This window comes from Penaeus chinensis, chromosome 33, assembly GCF_019202785.1.
Source record: "Penaeus chinensis breed Huanghai No. 1 chromosome 33, ASM1920278v2, whole genome shotgun sequence".
Lineage (NCBI taxonomy): Eukaryota > Metazoa > Arthropoda > Malacostraca > Decapoda > Penaeidae > Penaeus > Penaeus chinensis.
In genome coordinates this window covers 24928728-24950966 of record NC_061851.1, presented here as the reverse complement: position 1 = coordinate 24950966, position 22239 = coordinate 24928728, and the positions used below count along the sequence as shown (strand labels likewise).

General features: G+C 33.3%; 1 protein-coding gene across 24 annotated transcripts in view; it reads right to left on the bottom strand.

Annotated features, from left to right (window-relative positions):
- Window positions 1-22239, bottom strand: part of LOC125042989 (proteoglycan 4-like) — a 649815-nt gene that overhangs the window by 21947 nt on the left and 605629 nt on the right. For 15 of the 24 annotated variants that reach the window (XM_047638900.1, XM_047638876.1, XM_047638875.1 and 12 more), the window contains 9 exons: window positions 21166-21235; window positions 19888-20062; window positions 14406-14444; window positions 12165-12295; window positions 11399-11528; window positions 8717-8807; window positions 7821-7937; window positions 6079-6159; window positions 3076-3189 (listed from right to left, as the gene is read on the bottom strand). In XM_047638900.1, coding sequence (XP_047494856.1) covers window positions 3076-3189; window positions 6079-6159; window positions 7821-7937; window positions 8717-8807; window positions 11399-11528; window positions 12165-12295; window positions 14406-14444; window positions 19888-20062; window positions 21166-21235 — 948 coding nt within the window. The remainder of the gene's footprint in view (window positions 1-3075; window positions 3190-6078; window positions 6160-7820; window positions 7938-8716; window positions 8808-11398; window positions 11529-12164; window positions 12296-14405; window positions 14445-19887; window positions 20063-21165; window positions 21236-22239) is intronic. The other 9 variants (XM_047638880.1, XM_047638894.1, XM_047638892.1 and 6 more) reach the window with 7 other exon arrangements.

Genomic DNA, 22239 nt, shown 5'->3' with positions numbered 1-22239 from the left:
AAGACATAATTAGATTCTATGTCCATTTTGTGGCCAGGCTCATCTTATATCTAAGTATATACACATACTAAATGTAGCACAATCTAGCATATTACACTAATCTTATCCATCTATTGGAAGTACCAACACATGTCCAAAGCAGCTGAGTAAATAAACCTATTATAAAGGCCAGCATATTTTTTTTTATCCCATCTCTCCCTTCATGAAAATCATATGAAAAACTGAAAATATTTTTTCTTTAGAGGAACTATCATAAACTAAAAGATGTATATTTTTGAAAGACTGTTTTTTCCATACTGCTTCATTATCTTTATTTATTACTTTTTTTTTTTTAATAGCAATAACCTTGAATTTACTAAATGTTTCTAATGAGCATGATCAATAATCTATTTATGTTCATATGTGTCTTCTCTGAGTCCAAGTAATAGGTTTTACTATTCCATCAGCTTTTAATTTTTGTCCCTATTCATATCATGTTATATTTGTTTTTGTTTTTATTAATGCTGGCAAAAAATGGGTTCACTTATATCTAGTATTCAGGGCTGGTACTTGGATTAGGAACCAGACAAATGTTGGTGAAAAGAAAAAACGTATATATGCTGGTCAGTAATCAGGGTACAGTGAACATTTGAAGCTTGAATGGTATAGCAAACAATGTGTGACAAACATCACATCATGTGTATTTGAACAATGAATATTTCTGATCTCCAATTCTGTTCTTGTTTCTGATGTCTTTTACTCCAAGTCATTCTCAGTAATTTAGTTCAAGAGGCAAGTAAATTGAATTAATTTATTTTTCACATGATGTTCTATTATCAAAGAATAACTCTTATGCAGACAAGCTCATTGCGCAGATTCCATGCTTTGGTCTCTTTTGCTATTTTTCTGAATCCTTTCAGATCAGTGTTCATACAAATAAACATTTAGAATCACATTAGACACTGATCCAATGCAAAATGACAAAAAAACTACAATTTCCAAAGGATTTACTTAACATTGCAAACCTGTGAAATCAAAATATATTTGAGTTTTGTGATTTCATAGATTCAGTGGCTAGTGTGATGCCCAACAGTAACGATTTTGCAATGCAGAGGTAAGACCCATCAGCAAGGCTTAAGCATCCAGGTAGATGCTTACACTGACCATCCAGCCAAGAACACAACACAAAACATAGAATGGATCCAGGAATCATTTTCATTGTAATACTGATGGACTTTTTTGATCATTCAGATACTTTCAGGGCTGAGATGAATATCATTAAATAAAATCTAGGTACTGTATCTCTTGCATTCCCTTAAATAACTAAATAACAGTAAAACAGCAATTTTTTTTTTTTTTTATCAATATCATCTTCCTGTTACTTAGACAGTGAATATGAATCCTGATCATCTCTTGCTCTTTTTCTCCTATCGGGTTTTATTCCAAACTGCTTATTTGTACACTGCAACATTCAGTAATTACTCACACATCCTACAGCCAAGATGTCAAATTTTTTTATTTGAATTGTGATTTTTATTACTGCTTTGAAAAAACATAAAAATTGCTTCTTCTCAGTAAGTAACGTTATTTATGGTAATGGGCATTCATGTGACAGACAAACTCAATGAATAAAATCAGTGAATGAGGTTTTATATTAATCCAATTCAATGGTCTAGATTCTCATTTTAACAGAAATCATATACATATGGCCTGCTAAAAAAATCAAGAATTTTCATCCATATGCCTCAAATATTTCATTCATCAAACCATACCATTGCAAGCAGATCTCCACATTGTATGATCTGCTGATAATTTTGATGGACTGCAGTCTGGAATCAACCCAGAATTAAAGGTTCCCAAACACAGCCTCGTAAAATGCCAGCAACACAGAAACCATTTCTGAGAAGCGATAAACTGATGCATACACTCACTATGAGCTAACTGTGTGTAAAGCCACTGTTTCTTTCATGTTCTTGGTCTTTCTTTTCTTTTTCTCACTTACAATTTGACCTTCTGTATAACTGTAAAACTTATCCATTTCGTAAGTTGTAGATAACTTATGTTCCAGTATATGGTATTATAAGAAAATATATCTTTAGCATAGTAACTGTCTAAGTAATGTTGCACAGAGGAAATTTCCAAAAAAGTAAAGATTTCTATGATAACAAAAAAACTATGAAGCCTTGAAGCATACTTTGTCATGTTGTATGCCCTTGTTAAGAGTTTACAAACCTCATAATGAACTCTTAAGAAACAGAATGAATTAGGCATGAAGGCTATGTACTGAAGTTTTAAGAAGCATAAAATTTATGCAGAAGAAAAAATATTTAAAAAAAATAAAAAATAAATAAATAAATAAATAAATAAAGAGCTCAAGTGAAGTGGGTGCTAATCTACTAAAGTCCAAAGAGCATGTGTGCATATATACTAATGACTCATTCACCGTCTGACTGTATTGGACTTCAGTTGCATAGCAGGATCATGCACCCAGTTCCCTCTGATGGTATCAAGATCCAAAAATTCTTGTCATATAAAGAGCCAACAGATTTTGATTTGACAGATAATAATCAGTAAATCAGTCCAAATTCTTTCCATTTCAGATGACAAATACCTGTGATTAGTCACCACATATTGGCAAAGACAAAATATAGAAACAGTTGGGTGAACCTTAATTGGTATATATATATATATCTATATTTATTTGAATTTTATATACTGCTTACAAAATTCACAATATGGTATCTATTTTAAGTTGAAGTGACAGCATCAAAATAATATCCATTTTCAATTTCCACTGATTTTAGCAGCCACTCCTTTCAAAACAATGAAGAAAATACTTCATTCAATGTAGTTATATATCACACACTGTATGCTGCTTCTTATGGAAGATGCTCTCTACAATCCCACCTCATATGGGAGAGAAGGAGAGATACAAGGAAAAATATAGAAAGAGAAAAAGAAAGAGAAAGAAAGAAGGGGAGGGACAAAGAGAGAGATGGTACCCCCCCTACCCCATACCCCACTCCTGAACACCTGCCAAACCTGCACCAATGCCACCATCTGGAACCTCCTCGACAGTCACTCCATTGTACTTACTTGGTCGTGGGCGTCGCTCCGGCTTGGTCGCAGGGGCAGTGGCATGGGTGGAGGGTGGGCGGGAGGTGCGCTTCGGCGAGCGGTTCTCTGGGCCAACGCTTACGGACCGGCCTCCTGGAGAATGAAGTCATGTTTCATTGGTACTGCTTGCCCTGTTCATATTGGGGTCTAGCCTAGCAGGAGCCAGTTGCTTCTAGCCAGCCAATGGCTAAGATTATGAGTAAACAGTAAACTCTATGAAGTGCATGAATTGTGCATATTTGTCATTAAAACAGTGGAGGGGGTTTTACAGAGTGCTGTGTGTGCACATTTATGGGAGGGATGAAACAGTACTGGAGGAGATTTTTGCATGCCTTAAACTTTGAAACTCTTGAAGGACTATACAAATATCTTAACTCTCTATCCATCTAAAATACATCTTCTTGGAATGAAAAAAAGAAAAAAAGAAAAAAAGAAAAAAAAAAAAAAAAGAGAAAAAAAAAAGTTTCAGATTGGTAGTAATCCTGAAAAATTACCCAAATTAAAAAAAGAAGTCATACATGAAACAACAGTAACAAACATACAACAATAAGAGAAAACAAATATTAAAGGGAAAACAATATAAAATTTATTCTTACAACCCATGTGACTTCACTTTATAACATATATACTCCTTATTGCTTAACATACCTTTTGAAAATAATGGAAAGGTTACCTGACAGCTTATTGCCGTACACAAACAAATATGAAGAAAAAGGAGTTAATGAGAAAAAAGCTGAGTGAGTGAGATATTCCACATAAACGCAGAGAAACTCATGCGCGTGAGAATCATGCTAGACAAGAGAATGATAAAAATGATGAATTAGTTAGGTGGAGAGGTACTCTACCTGTCACTCAGAGACTATGCCATCAGTCTAAATGAGATATTATCTGTTTTTGCATACTCATCACCATTATGTGTACAAAAACTTTTTATATATATATATATCTAAAAACATTTTTATATATGAAAGTATAGACTTCAAACCCTTTATACCATTCCACAACATAGTATCATAACCCGGATTTCATTATACTGTGCCACACTGTGTCAATATCATAAAAAATAATGACTAAGTTCTGGAAACTTAATCTGACCATTACATTTTAACTGAGCCACACCGGGGAAAATTCACATGTTGCTTTCTCTAAGAAACATATGATTATACATTAAAGATATGCACAAATAACAGACATAAGTATGATCAGTGCTTCTGTGCTCTAAAATACCCAAGAGTTCTAAATACTAATATGTACTCAGATATAAAGTACATTTACTTTTGCAAAACCATCCTTCCCAAGAAACACACCTATTCTACTGAAATAATCATTCCACATTTCAAAATCAAATTTATAAAAAAAAAAATATATGCTGTGTTTATTGACCCTTTATATAACCTTTAGGTCTGAGTTGTTTCTTTAAAAAATATTGCTGAATGTACAGTTCATTTTCTTTTTCTTTTTCTAAAGATATGTTGTGATGCTTTTTCTGCTCCTATCATAAGAGTATTCATGTCCATGCTGGCAAGGTATCAGAGCCTCAAGACAGTCTTGAAGTTTTGGAGAATTCCTAACTTGGAAAATTTTACTTCTTTCAAGTTCTTGGAAAATTTTAATTTGGTGATTAATGGATGGGTGAAGAAATAAATGGAAGACAGAAACAACAAACCAAAAACCATAATGACAACAAAAAGAATTAATTTTTTTTCTTTATAAAGAGAGGAAGGTGTCCTTGTATATATCAGTGACAATATTAAAATAAAGGCAGTGGTAATAAGAAATAAATGCATAAACACATAGCTCAAGTGCCCAAAACCCACAACAACAGATGCACTCACACGCAAGCATCCACCCACACACATAGGCAAATGTGTTCATGTACATGTTCATGCACACACACACACACACACACACACACACACACACACACACACACACACACACACACACACAAACACACAAACACACACACACACACACACACACACACACACACACACAAATATTTACATAAATCTACCAGTATTCATAAAACTAACAAAAGTGAATAAAATTTAATTTACTTTAACAGTATTATATCTTAGTATTTTGTACTAAACTGTTACCCTCTCCTGATATATTAATATATTTTAGCACTAAAGTGGACCACTTCAATAACATTGTGCTAATGTAGAAAAAAAGTAAATATGACAGAATAACTTCACAAAGCTAGATATGTATCTGACACAGCTTAACCATATTTCTTGCACTGGGAAGTTATCAATACATATTTATACTTTTTTCTACAACTGACACTGAAACAGAGATAATCATATGAAATATCCCATCCTGCATGTGCACCACATATGCACATGTGCCTACATGCCAGCTCTCACAAACACGAACACTAACATACAAACAAACACACACACACAAAACCATAAATCTGCTGTAACATCACCACATTCCTTAAGAATATAATCACATAATCATAGCTAATTTTTGCTACATATCCTTGTATCAATTTAGTGCAAATCACCAGGGCTTTTATCTGTCAAATCTCAATAAAAGCTTCAAGATGTCTGGGGAAACCAGTCAAAAGATGGGGGCTTGAGTGAAAAAGTCTAAAACTATCTCAAGAAACAGACCTAATAGTAATGCTTAGGCTAGCAAAAGGGGGGGGGGGGGTGTGGAAGAGTCTTTAAAGCTATTAGCAGTTGCCTGGGCTAGTGGTGTCTGAGTTCAGGTTCACTTTAAGGATTAGCGGCACAAGCGGCTGCATTTGGTGGAGGTATATCTTGTGGTGACTGCAGTGAGTGCCTACCAACATTCACTGAGCAATGATTTAGTCTTTTAGTAAAGTTTACTCATTAGTCTAATAAAAATTACAATCAATAAAAAAAAAAAAAAATCATGAGGAACTGACTGAGAGGAATGAGATACTTTGCTCAGAGAAGTTAGCTTCCATATACTTATGAACGAGGAAAGAGGGCTGCAGGGTCATACCTACTGCGGACCTACAGTCCCTGGTGGGGGTTGGTCTGGCGACGGAGGAGGCACGATTGGACCTTCGTCTGCTGGGGCCATCTGAAACACAGGGGCAGGACATGCAAGGCCAAGGTTTCTCTACCAGGCGGTGCGGGAGGCTTGGAGACGCCAGTTGAGGGGTGAAAATCATAATAATAAGACGCTCACTGACATGGATCCTCAAAATAACCAAAAACTGTGTTCAAAAATATGTTACAAAATAATAACAAAAAAGGAGGCATTAAAAAACGTTAAAAAGGGTCCAGAAAAGATTGTGTCTACTGCACCCATTGGTGGTACTGGCATCCCCGATAAGGGAGGAGAGATGATGAAGGGAGGTTGCTCTACACAGGTTTATGTACCATTCCACAAGAGACAGTCTAGCCTTTTGTGTTAAGAGTAAACATTAAGGAAAATAAACAAAAGAAAAATGTTTTTGAATTTCTTGATTTTTAAAATTTTCCTAATCAATTTGGTACTAGAGTTATTGTTTTTTCACTTGGGAGAAATCAAGGTTAAACCTGAAATTCATAGCATCCATTAATTCAAAATAAAAATCGGGGGATGTTTTAGTTCAAAAGATTTGGGAGGAATCATAAAAACTGTAATGATTAAAGTTATTGAATTAAAACATCTAAAATTTCTACATCTTGCAAAAAGTCCTCTTCTTTCTTGTGAAAGGGTTACTTCATCTAGCATAAACTCTGTATTTATGAATCAAAGAATCTACAATCTACAATGGGTACAACTAAGTAGCAATTTGTACACCTTAGGCTAAAGATCTTAAAGGCTATACATGTTATTGCACATTTATCAAAGAAGATTAAAGCTGGAACTCTATACAAATCTGTAACAACTGACAGCTTAAAGATATGAGAAAATCGAAAACAATTCAGGAAGTAATGTTTGATTGTCTTCACATATGCAGAGCTGCATCATCACAAATAGTTTATTACAATCTTGAAAGCAGGACTTCTTGTGGATATTCACAGTCATTATAAATTCTGAAAGTTTAGCATACTATAAATAACAAAGAATTTAAAACTAATAAAATACGGTTTGCCTAGATTTCCATCTGATCACCTGCCTGGCACTGCCTGGAAGAGATCAGCAACATTCAACTCATGCTTCAAGCTTTGCCAAAGCCACAATCTTACGTCCAATGACTCTTTACAACGAACTTCCTCCATCCACCATACGGATACAACACATTAGGCCCTAAGTTACAGTAGTAGCCAAAACTGTATACCTAAAGTCATAGAATAGATAAAGAAATAATAAAAATAATCATACTTCCGGCATTCACAAATATGCTGGCAATTAGCTGGTGCTACTCATTCCAATTTTCTGGAAGCAGAGAATGCCACATGATATATATACACACAAGGGCTGTCATAGGCACAAAGGCACATACACTGAGGAACTACGCTCAACAACCTTACTTACAAAACTCACCAGAAGATACGTGTGTACTTGCAGATAGTATCATGCCGACTTCACGGTGATATAATTTGTACTTGAATTCCAATTAAGGGAAAATAACAAAACATGGTAATGAACTAAAAGTGAAAGATCCCAATAAGTATATAACTAAAAACAATATAGGAATAAAAGAAAAGGATAAAGAAGAAGAAGAAAAAAAGAAAAAAAAAAAGAGAGAAGAATCAAAATATACCTGAATCTGGTCTGGTTATAAGTGATCACACAAAACGTCACACTACCTTTGACGGGACTTGTGATTGGTGGAGTCCTTCGTGATGAGCGTCGGGTGGACCAATCATCGGGGATGAATGGTTCAAGCTTGTCACGTGAAGGCGAAGTGATCAAAAGACCCTCCTCTGAGACCACAACACAGAAAACGGTCAACTAACACGAGGCAAGAATAACAGAACTTCTCTGGGGGGGATCCATGAGGTCAAAATTCATGGGAAATGCATTTTTGTGATGATTTGGAAAAAATAATAAAAGGGGATAAATTATAAATCAAAGAAATAATAATGCTAGTAATGATAAAAAAAAAGAAAAAAAAAAGAATCTGCAGTGCTGTGCTGTACATAGCTATCTACAGTTGGTGAAAAGAGAACATTGAACTACGTGTGATATTTGGTTTGAATACGTCCCTTAGCATTTCCATAGATTTTTGCCCACATTCTGCTCGTGAAGATAAACCTTTGAGACGTGTCATGCACACCATGCTACCACTACGCGACTAGCCCAGTTCCAAGGACACACCTAGCACTGTATTTACACTTTTTTTTTGCTTCATCTACATATCTCTGCTTCCATTAGTATTGTATTTAATTCAAGACATTCTCTTAGAGGTACAAACAAACAGCGGTAAAAAAAAAAATATATATATAAAAAAAATAGGAGATGTAAGTGTTTCACAATGACCATCAAGAACACAGAAGAAATTTCCAAGAAAACCATAAAATCATAACGTCTAACACCATATGGAAACACTATAGGTGAAAGAGTAGACGCTTTTAAACACTTTGAAAGAGTGAGAAAGAGAGAGAGAAAGAGAGAGAGAAAAATGAAAGGAAGATTTATCTTAACATGTCAACAGAAACACCGTTCACGCCGCGGCTCTTTCACGCCCCACAAGTCACCCCACCTGCTGAACCTGTAGTGCGCTCATAGTGGTGGCGAGGGGTGGACTCTTTTGAGGTCTTTCCATCGGTCTTGTCAGCAGCGGTCTTCTGGCTCTGGAGGAGATGAGGGGAAGAGATTTTCAGCATGAGCTTTATTTGGGTGTATTGTGTGTAATCGAGGACCTTAGTTACTTGGAATGTGTTGCTGGATCACTCTAAGTGTGTTTGTTCTGGCATGAGGATATGTGTGTAAATAGGTGTGTGTGAACTGGGTGGGCATGTATCTACACAAATGAAAGTGAGAAAGTGAATAGAAAATGTGATGGTGAATGTTTTTGTACATAAATGTATGTAAGTAAATAAATGAATATATATATATATATATATGTATATATATGTATATATGTATAGATACATACATATGTATATACATATATATACACACACATATTTATAGCTATGTATGTATATATATGTATACACACACACATGCACACAAACACACACAGACATATATGTGTACGTATATATATATATATAAATATTTATATTATATATATTATATACATACATGAATATATTTATATATATATTTACATAGATGTATGTAAATATGTATATATACATACATACATACATATATGTATGTATATATATATAAATAGATATACATATATATGTATATGTATAAATATATATATGTATGTATGTATGTATGTATGTATGTGTACATATATGTGTATGTATGTATGTATGTATGTATGTATGTATGTATGTATGTATGTATGTATGTATGTATATATGTGTGTGTGTATATATATATATATATATATATATATATATATATATATATATATATATATACACATATATATACACACACATACATATATGTATGCATGTGTGTGTGTGTATATATATACATATGTATATATATATATATGTATATATATGTATATATATATATATATATATATATACATATATATATGTATATATATATATATATATATATATATATATATGTGTATGTGTATATATATGTATATATATATGTATCTATATGTATATATATGTATATATATGTATATATGTGTATATATATACACATACATACATACATACATACATACATACATACATACATACACATACACACACACACACACACACACATAAAATAGTAAGTCACACAAAAATCCTAGGTGAAACTTTTTCAATTGCTATACTAAATATCATTCTACATATAAAGGTTGGTTTTCATTTATTTTATCTTCTTCCTTACAGTACAGGAAATAAAATTATGAATATTTGACAGATTGGCAAAAAGGATCACTTGACACTATGGCAGCAAAATGCCAGTAGTCTATGAGACACTATGAGACACTTATTTGAGTGTATGCTTTTATATTTTTGTATTTTTCAATTGATCTTTTGTTTTCTTAATACTCTTTAATAATCATATTTTACATCAGTCAATAGCTCAATACTGATTTTTGTGTGTGATTATTTTTATCACACACATATATATATATTTTTTTGTAATATATATCCTTTTGCCCATCTTATAAAAAGGAAACCACAAAGGTCATTGAAGTATATGAAGAACATGAATATTCTCCCTGACCAACTTGTACTTTCCAATGAGAAACTCTGATAGTCTCATTCAAAGGAGCACATGAACTGCAGCCTGCAGAATAAATAGCTGTAGAACAAGTAACAAAACAGCAGAGTTTCAGTATATAACATGGCACAATATGTAAATGTAGACCATAACTCCAAGCACATGAAAGTATGTTTTCCACAAAGAATACAATGCATGAATATAGGTACATATGAACAGGACATATAACAACTATTGCACACTTGAATATGCATACAAAGATCAATCCTCTGCAATGGTTCAGTGCAAGGTCACAGTGCTATTTTCTATACAGACAAACTATCTCACCATATCAACATTCCTTTGTTGTTTTTACTTCTAACCTGATCAGGAAAATATGTTGAAATTTAACACCACTATATGTCATATGGTGTGATATGACCTTTCTAAAAGCAACTGTATGGCACTGAAAACTTCAGTGTTTCTGATCTATATGTCTATTTTGTAAGCTGTTTCTTTGGCTTTTGTACCAGCACACTTTCCAATAAAACAGTCACAAAGAAAGCCTAAATTGCTTGGTGCTGATGCTCATTTGGCTAAGGCATTCTTGCTCATTTTGAAACTAACATTTCTAAAGCTAGTAGACGATACTATAGTTCTACATGACCTTATCATATAAAGGTGTAATTTATTTAATGCCAATTGTAATGCATTAGCAAAAAATGTGTGTCTTGTTTTTTTTTTTTACATTGAGTGATTTATAAACAGTGTATTCACAAATATATTGTGTTATTTATACACATTGTAATGTGAAATGAGTGTTACAAATGAAATTAAATAATCTGTCGAGTTATATATATAATTTTGTTACATTTCTCATTTTCTCATAATATGTAAGATAAACTGGTAAGAAGTTCATAAAAGCCACCAACAGCAATTGGGAACACTTAATCTAAAACTAGGCCACTTATGTCTCTGACTTCATGCTGCTCTTATAAGGGACATAGGAAGGAAAGGGAAAGAAAGAGATAGAGAGAGAAAAGAAAGATATAAAGAAAGGAAAAAACGTAGAAAGGAAAGCACGGTAGCCCATCACACTCACATGCACGGCGGCAGGCTTGGGCTTTGGAGGCGCTGTGCTGGGGCGCTCTCGGGAAGAGGTACTCACGTGTTTGATTGGGGAGGACCTGCGTGAGTTCTCTATCTCCTTCTCTGCCTTACTGATCGGCCGGCTGATGGAGACAAAAAGTGAAAGAGAAGAATTTAGTAAGACCTTCCTTTGATATGGCAATGAATCCACTTAACTATAACAGGTATTTGAGGTCATTCTTAAATAGCTTTGGATCTGAATTACCTTTAACAGACTGCTGCCCATAAATATGACAGCATGTGGATTGGACTTACAGTATGAAGGAGAGGCAGTTTGTGTAATTTGTGAAAAGTGTCTGATAACTTAAAGTGTGTTCAGTGTCATTACCTTATTTAACAGGCTGGAAGTTCATAATGCATCATACAAAATGATGGACACTTCTGACATCAAAACACAGTGAGATTTCTGTCACAAAAAGACTGTATATTTGGCCTCAGAGGATAACAAAAATGCCATAAAGAATTACTTCTGAGATTCTCTGTTTTCCAATTCTCTTCCTACCACTGATTCTAAAACACTCCATAAGTAATCTAAGCTTAAAAATCTCCAAGAATCAAATGCCTACAATTTACACAAAACAGAAAGTAAGAGAGTAGTCAAAACGGCCAATCTTAACAAGGATCTGGCTATAGTAGACTGCAAAAAGATACTGAAAATTCTATAATCATCAAGCTCAAAGAAGAAGCGAAAAAGCAATGAACCAGAAAGGAGTACTTACCTGGGTGTAGCCGATGCTAGAGAGAGAGCCTGGAGGGAGGACCTACGAGATACCTGTTCCCATAATTCTGCTTGCTTACTGTATATCTCCGCTAACCTCTCTGAAGCAGTTTCCACTCCCCAACCACGGTGCTGTGGGCAGATGAGCAAAATTAGGATTCACTACTTCACCTTTTCAAAAATGTTTATTAATATTATCTGCCTTTCTTTGCCTCTAATTTTGTGATGTTTAGAAGTAAGTTTCTTTTTATATAAGATGAGTGATGAATTGTTGCATTTGGAAATCCTTTTTAAAAATATGTTTCTGTGTCAGGACATCTTTGGAATATAATATATGAAATCATGAAAATATGAAGATTTTTGTATATGTTAATACATAATGTGTACCTTTAAGCAGGGATATGAAAATATGAGTACACACATGTCCTTTAATTGCATACATTATCCCTTTAAATACTGACATGTATATTAACATTATAAAAATCCAACTCTCACATATATGGTAATAAAGATGTATGTCTATATCTTTAGTGCAAATTTCAGTAGTAAAAATGTTTGAAACCAAGCATTGTGTGTGCTTCAATTAATCTGCATTTCAACATCAATAATAATATGATTACTGTATATTAGTATTTCCTGTTGTAAAATAATCAGGGGTACTATTTTATTCTCCTACTGATATACAATAACCAGTACATCTGGGGTTTATTTATTTAATTATTTTTTACATATTTGCATGTCTAAAATACATTAGAATGTGTCAATGTACAGTTAAAATTTCCTTTAATAATTCTACATGTATGAATATTTAAAATGTACTACAATATGATTCAGGATGTTTTTGGCTTTGTTAATCATATCTGTAAGATACACATATGGAGTTACAAAATATATTATGAACATCATTTAACAGATAGTGTTATCATTAACATGGATCAAAATAATTAGGGCAATTTATACAAAGGATATGGCAGTAAATGTACACAAAACACAGATCTCACTAATCTCTCTGTCAAATAATATGGAGAACCTTCTTTAAGATTTAAGACTAAATATATATATATAGATTCTGATACATATCCAATAGATCAGCTACTAATAATCAAATTTCTAACCGAAGCCAGACATATGCAGAACGAAACTGAAAAGGAATAGCTATGAAAAAGAAGCTGACATGCAGTGAGTTAACTCTCATAGGGTCCTAAAGGTCTGCCATGCCAACAACTAAATATAACAACATCAGATATGCATTGTCAAACCTTGATGAGACAATAGAATCTATTGAAAAAATTGTACAAACTTATTGAGAATGAATGATGCTTACTTGAAAAGCCAACAGAACAAAATAACACAATAAAGTATAAGCAACTGGTATACATTCTAATGAAAAAAGATAGGAAAAATTAGTATCGTAACCAAAAAATGCCTTGTCCAGGGGGGATACGCAATGGATTCGCAAGCCCTTCCCTCTGATGCTCGGAGTGAGACTGTTTTAAAAGTTGATGCACAATTTCATCTGGCTATGAAGGGAACCTACTTGAGTACTGACAAGGAGTCATTTATACTTCTAACTTTCACATCAGCTTTGACAATGCAATCGTGCACTGGTGGTCCTTAAGACTGTTCTATCCAGTACTTGTGGCTGAATGATAGTCGCATATATTTTATGTTTCAAGGTTCCATTATAGACTAAATAGGAGTAAAAACTAGAATTGTAACAAGCAAACCAGAGCAAACCTCAAGAGAATCAGTCAATACATATACTTTTTAAAAACCCTCTCCAAAAAATGGAAATAAAAGGAAAGAAGGAAAGGAAGAAAGTGAGAGAAAAAAAATGTAAAAGAAGAATAATGGGTTTACTTGATGTTAATTGATACATATTGAATAAAAAAAGAAAAAAAAAGTATCATTCCTAATGTTACATGAGGGATCTCAAATGAATCATTGACTGCATGAGGAGGTTTGGTCCGTAAACATACATCAGTAAAAACACCAGTACCATTAGTTAATGAGAAAAAACTAAAAAAATAAAAATGCCAATATCAGGAAAACAAGAAATAAATCAAAATTACTAATTTCATTAACATAAGCAAATAAAACCCAAATCTTAAACTAAAAAGGGGGGAGGAGAAAAAAAAGAAAAAAAGAAAAATAAAACAAAACATTAAAACCAAGAAAGAGAGACAACTCTTAAATAGAAAAAGGGGACCAGCCACAAGCCTTCAGGATCTCATCCACACACCTGGACTGTCCGCCACACGTCACCGATATCGTGTCTCGCCTGGGGAGAGAGGAGGGAGCGGCAAGGTTATGCTAGTGCCTAAGGTTGAGGCCGAGGCGGAGTGTACTCATCCCACTTTTCGACTAGTGGGATCTGGCATACCTAACAAACCCTTTAAAATAATGTTGTTCCTGTTTTCTCTCTCTGTGTGAATGACATGCTTTTTCCACAGGGATGGAGGACTAGTTTTCCCTTTCTAGGTCTTTCATGAATGAGAAGCCCGTGCTAGTATGTATCTATCTGCCCCCTCAACTTTTACGGAAACTTAGTGATCATTGCAGATATGCCTGTGAAAACCTGTATGAGCTTCATTCATTCCTTTAGCATTGAAATGGACTCATAAAGAAAGATAAATCACAAAAAACTTCATCTCTGAAAGCACTTGGAGGCAGCTCACTCACATAATTAACCTTTATCATGATTTTTTTTTTTTTTTTTTTTTTTTGACCGAAAAGTTTATGAGGCTAATTGAGTTTACTGTCTTGTGGATAACAACAACAACAAAATGACAATGTTAATTACCAGCAGTAAACTCTTGTATCTATCCTTATTCATCCTCACCTGAACTCCTCCCTTCTGAAGTTCTCTCTCATCTCTATAAAACAAGTGATCTTAACACCATTACACACACATACAAAAGAAAGAAATAACAATGATTAACAGCAATATGAAACAACACTCTTAGTAGACAAATTTTAAAGGTGAATAAGTGCAATTCAAAGTGTGTATAATTGTGTGCATGTTAATAATACCTGTGCTCATTCAACATACAGGTGTGTAAAGATATGTGAATAATTATACCTCAAAATCATTTCACACAAGCACACACTTGGTGCTATGGTACTTTACATTCATCATTCAAGAAACCACCAGCACACATGAGTAAAATCTGAGAACCAAATCTGAATAAAGTGTGATTTCATGACAAATGGAAACAGCAGTCAAATATTTAATCTCTATGATCATCAATGATTGAAAATAAGACAAGTGTGTATATGTATGTATCTACTCCTTAGTAATTAATGGAAAAAAAGTTTCTGGTCTTGCGCATCTTATCTTAAAAGTTTTTAAGAACATTCATGAAAATTTAATAAAAGGAAAAGGGAAAGAAGAAAAGGAAAAGATTAACAAGTAAACTTTAAGGAATCAAGGCAATCAAGGAAGAACAACTGGCTTAATTATCACTACAGGATTAATCATGAACCATGAGAAGGGGATTTTCTGATGGGGAAAGACAGTGGAATCAGTCACATGGCATTAATTATATAACATAAGAATAGGGGGGGGGGGGGGTAATATTACATTCTAATTCACCTGGCATTGCCTTACAGTATATCAAAAACGAGAGCAGATAAAAAAAAAATTGAAAGAATATTACAGAATTAACTGCATATATTGTGTGTACTGAGGTCTAAGATCCTTCATTACACTCAAATAACACACAAACACACACACACACACAAACATACTTTTTTCAAATGTTTTAGAAATCATCTGGGTTTTATATGTTAATATAATTTAATAATGACAATTTATCAAAAATCATATTCTTAAAATAACCATTCTGTGTACCAACCCAGTACTGAATAATATACCATGCAATACTAGTCTCATCTCATGATGTAACTAATCAATATATAAATAAGCAAATAATCCAAATAAAGCTTTATGATTATAATACTTGGTAACACTATTATAAGAAACAACCACACAAATTCTTGAAGAAATGAAGCCTATCCTACAATATGTATTTTCCATGAATATAAAAAATAATTCTGTACAATAACCATCCTTAATGTTTATTATGTTCCTCTAATGTGTTTACCTAACTTCCTGCAGAAATAAAACCGCAATAAAGGAATAGTAAAAATAAAAAATAAATATCTGTATTCAAACACAGACAAATTAGAGAGTGTCTTCTTTTCAAATTTCACAAAATCACCCATTTATTTCAGATACCTAAACAGGAAATATCTAACTGGAAATGACTATCATCTTGTGTTTTAATTTGAACATCCAAATACACTGCTGGCATTTACAACAATATGTGTATGGTATGTCTTACAAGGATGTCAAATAAATTCAAATGCTTAATTATTCAGTGATGCCAAGGAAGCTGAAACTAAAACTGATTTGGCAGTAATGCTTGGCTGTGCACACATATAAGCATATTCATGTAGCTTTCAACATGCTGTGTACAGTTTCTCCCAGTAAAGGCAGTCAAAGGCCTTGAAGTAAGTCACTGCTGCAGCACTAAAGCTGTAGGGTTTTCCTTGTGACTCGGCTTAGAGCAACTTAACACTGCAGAAATCCACACAGCAGTAATAAACAAATGAAGAATCAGATATGCCTTCTCTGCATGAAAGAAAAGAAAAGCAAGCAAAGTGGCATGATCACTCTTCCATTCTCCTTGAAACAATTATATATTTCTAATAAAGATACTCTTTTCCTAATCCCTCAAAACAAAGAAAAAATAAAACTAGGAAACAAAGTACACAAAGTTTACTGAAACATTAATGTTGTTTTATCCTTCTCAAAGGTGCCTGTCACAAGAGAAATATCAAAGAGATATATCATCTTAACTTCTGGGACATTTTCTGGAGGAGAGGAATAAACCACAACATACCCGCAGCCTACTGCCAACTTTGGGAACTTCAGATGTCTGAGGAAATGGCTGAACGTGTGGGCTCTGTCTGCCCCTCAGTAATGAATCATTATTTGCTGGATTCCATGGTGGGGAATCCTAAGCCTCTGCCATGACAGGCTGTGCTGCCAACAGAGAAATACTATCAGAGTTGCATAGCCTTTGCACAAGACAAAAAAAGGGGCACCATTCTGGGACACTACCTAGTACTGTTTGTCTCACTAATCTGACTGACAGATAAGTACAGCATGATTTAATTTTACAACAGAGCAGCATCTTTACCCAAGTTTTTTTTTTGTATTATTCCACTTGGCTGTAGGTCCAAACATCACAATAAAGACCACAGAAAAAAAAAAAAACTAATAAAAGTAACTTTGACAAAAAGGCAAAGCACTTTCAGGATCACTCAGGGAGAGCAACAAAATCTGTCAATATAATGATGGAAACTACCAATATGCTACAAAACAAAACTGCTAAATGATCAAGTAATGCATAAAAACTGCCACCTCACAAGATTAAATCAAAGAGACCGCCTCATGTCAGGCCATGTGAAAAGGCACTAAGAGACTGGCAGTAATACTGCCCATGTGGTCTATCTGCGATGCAACCCTTTTATTTACTGCAGGTGCAATAAATCTTAGAAATGATAGAGATAATCCTTCAGTAACCAGGAGATAATTCTTTAAAAGCTCATATATGTTACAGCTTTTGCAGTTTAAAAAACTCAATAAAGATGCAACAACATCAAAGCAACATATCTCTGACCCTTCTAGCTTGGAGGCAAGCAAGGTACAAATGAAAAGTTAAGAAAAACTCAATAAATATAAACCATGGGATCAGCAAAGTGAAAAAATTCTTCCAATCAAAGGAGCAACTAAATCCAATGGAGGGACTATTTTCATATAACTCTTAACAATAACATTGTTATCCTGGTACCTTGTCTAACAAACTTTGGGCTGATCTATTAAACTCCTATGTTTATTCCCAAGTGACCAGACAACTTTCAGTCTTTTTACTGTGAGAAAGAAAAACTGAATTCATTTTTTGGAAGAGTATGCCAAGAGTCCCTTACTCAACCTGACTTAAGGCTGCCACAATAAGGCATTGACATTGTATTGCACTCCCTCAGGAGTATCTGTAAATATTTAAGAGTTTCGAGTTAAATTCTTCAGCTCTCACTGTTGTTCTTTCAATGCACACTCATTCATTAACCCCCCCTTTCCCCTTCTCTGTTCAGCCAACAAATGAAAACATTGTCTTCTAAACACTGAAGGATATATATATATATATATATATATATATATATATATATATATATATATATTCATTTACTTCAACCAACTGGAAATAACAGAATATAGTAATTTCCAAGAGTTCTTTCCAACTGTGTGCTGAAAATTTTTTAAGCCAGTAATGAACTGAAATAAAAGCATTTCCTTTGATAACCCATCCACAAAAGGTTGTATATTCTTTGTCCTTTAACAAACAATTAACCATATAAATAGATTAGTCCTAAAATAAAGAAAAAAAGAAGGAAGGAAGGTAGAAAAAAAATCAATAAGAAATCTCACTGAACTGAAGTGAATTTTTTTCTCAATTTTCTTTCCAATCTCACAATTTTGAAAGAAAATACCCCCTTACTCCCACCAAGAAAAAAGAGCAACAGAATCCTAAACAAATCATCTCAAAAGGTCAAAAACAGAACAATGATTAAGAAAAAACATGCAGTTTTTAAAAAGTCTTATTGAATATCAGACCTTAAAACAAAATTAACACAAATCAGTGTTATTTACTGATATTACCATTCTGTCATACCTTTACATAATATTTGATACACAACCTATCATATGACCAATAATAACTTCTAAATTTGGTTAAACATAACTAAGAATCTTTCACTAGGTTTTCAGGTTAATATACTATCACCTATTAAACTGTATCAAATTTGTGCCCATATCCATAACAATTATGATCTTAGCTTTCTATAAGAATAATCAATGTATTCTTCATCATCAAAATAATAACAAACAAAATTATAACTCCAGTGATAACAATGATAAAAATAATTATAATAATCTTACTATAAAAAATATCAAGTTAATAATAATTACAATGATGATAATAATAATAATGATAACAATAATAATAATAGAAATAACATTAACTATGAAAATAACCAGAACAACAATGATGATCACCATTGTCATCAAAATGAAAAATAATATTACTATTCATAACAATATAATAATAATGATACTCTTTATAATGATTAAAAAACAACAACAACAACAACAACAACAACAACAACAATAATAATAATGACAAAAGTAACAATAACAATAACTATAACAATAATGATGATAATAATAATAATAATAATAATAATAATAATAATAATAATAATAAAATAATAATAACAATAACAAAAATAACAATAATAATAATAATAATCACAATAAAGAAAAAACAATAATATCAAAACTATCACTTTTGATATCATAGCAAGTGCTAACTAAATGTATTCCATTTCATCAAAGAACCCCACGTAATATCCCCATATATCTAAGACAGAGCAATTTCATCATTTACATAACTCCTTATCCTAAAAATCACCTTGTAATTTAATATGCCTGAATTTTGCTTTCGAAATTACACTGCCATACACATACTCCCACACATATAAGCTGCAAAATAATAATATACTCCCTCTTTGGGATTTTTTAATTAATAAAGAAAAAAAAAAAAATAATAATGAAGTATAAAAATCATGATGTCAGGACTTTCTGATAATCAACGTACCCTATACTGGCCAGCTTGACGGCGCAGTTCGATGACTTCCTTGTACCAGTTGTTTGCCGAGTCGCCGCCTGCTGCAGCTGCCGGCTCATCGCCCTTCACCTTATGGAATTTGCCATCCACATATTGGTACTGCGAGAATGGACGGAACTTCTTGCGGTATTCAGACTTATAGACTCTGCAAGGAGGAAGTAACTCAGAATTTCATCATATATTCAAATAAGATCAGATTATCCATGACAATATATAAGTAAAGGTATATTAATAGCCATGATTGTTTGCATTTCCTCCCCCCCCTCCCCAAAGAAGTTTCAAGTTAATGAGTCATAAAATTTCTTTCCATCTAATTTTTACTTGCTTGTGGTTAAACAACTTTTAATAACTCCATAAATAAAAGCTATTTACCATTTTGTTTTATAAGTCCGAAAAAATACAATCATCAGCCTTAATTTCAAGAGAGCAATTCCTAATCTGAGTGATGCTAAAAACACCAGATATCTTTAATCACATGTAAAAGAGGTTAATAATAACCCCCAAATATACAGACATATGAAACGATAGAATATTACAAAACTGAATCTCGTGTGAACCTCTCAAAAAATCCATTCGAAATTGGATATTCAAAATTCAAACAAACCATAAAAGACCATGGAACATTTCACCAGCATCCACATATACTCCCATATATTTTTCAATAACATATATATTAACTTCTACATAACATATAAATACCTTTCACCTTTTGGTTATCAGTTATAAAATTTGATGCAATACTAAGATAATCATCTCTTGATACAAAAATAATGGATAAAATATTTGCTTCCTTTATTGCATTTACCACTCCTTTCTACATAAAATATACATGCACATCAAAAATTAAACAACTGATGGATCTCTCTCTCTCTCTCTCTCTCTCTCTCTCTCTCTCTCTCTCTCTCTCTCTCTCTCTCTCTCTCTCTCTCTCTCTCTCTCTCTCTCTCTCTCTCTCTCTCTCTCTCTTTGCTTTTTTAAAGTTCTCAAACATTTACATTTCAATAAAACTATGCTGTATCCATAACAACATGAATGGTAACTTGTCAAGTTTAGTACGGTCTAACGATCATGATTTTCAGCGAAACGTACAACCTCACACACAGACAATTATACATGTACATAAATAAGCTTGTGTATAAGAATACACACACACACACACACACACACACACACACACACACACACACACACACACACACACACACACACACACACACACCTTTTACAACTAACTAAATTACATCTTACCTCTTGGAAAATTTATCATCAGATGAAGCCAACATAGTTTCCCCGCCAATGATTCGATCAGCCTCCAATCCTGTAATGTGCAATGATAAACCTTTAAAACATCATCAGCCAAACAAAAGTCTTTTCCTACCTTACCAACAGAGGAACAAGGAATACACTCAAGGAATTTAACTGTTAAATGTGTTGACATGTACAGGTCTTGGGGATTTTAATGAGGTAAAATGCCTTGCAAAATTTTGTTAAATCATGTCTGGATATCAACACAATAAAATGAGGGAGAATTTATTTATTCATATTTAAATTCACTTTATGTGAAAGAAAGATGTAACAGAAAAACTTTGTGTCAGAAACAAGAATTTAAATTTTAAATGTGTAAATTTCAACAACGCTAACATGGACTACTTAGTGAACATCGTGCATATAGGAAGAATTATCTTATTGTTAATGTCATGCCAATTGTTAAAAAAATGATAAAAAAATCAAGGTTAGTTCTTAAATGTGACTATGTTAATTTTCATCACTCAGATTCAAAGATGTGTGTTAAGAGTTATTGTATCTACCATCTATCCCTACATCTCATTAGTATGAAAATAGATAAGTGATAGATAGGGGAGTTAGTTGTCATTCTCACACTAGACGAAAACATAATCTACAATGGATTTGACTATCAACATGCGGGAGTGTTCTGGTCTGAAAAACAGGGTGGAAGATCAGCCTTGGAGAGGTCATGTGCCTTTGCAAATATTCCTTGTTAATGTTGAAACTTCTTTTCCCCCTTTGAACATTGCACTGCATGTATACAGTCACCTTGAGATATAACAGACACTACACTGATGTATTTGACACATCAATTGCTAAATGATATTGTATGTTACACCTTGTGATTGGTCTGATTATTACTATCTCAATACATGACTTCTTAAGCTGATGTTTAAGGTATTGGCACCAGAACAGAGTGAGAAATCTTATATATACAGTATTAGTAGTAGATGACAGGACTCATTAGGAAAAGTCTCTCTAATCACCCTAGTGTGTGTTGCCATGCACTACTATATGTACAGTTGTACATGTGCT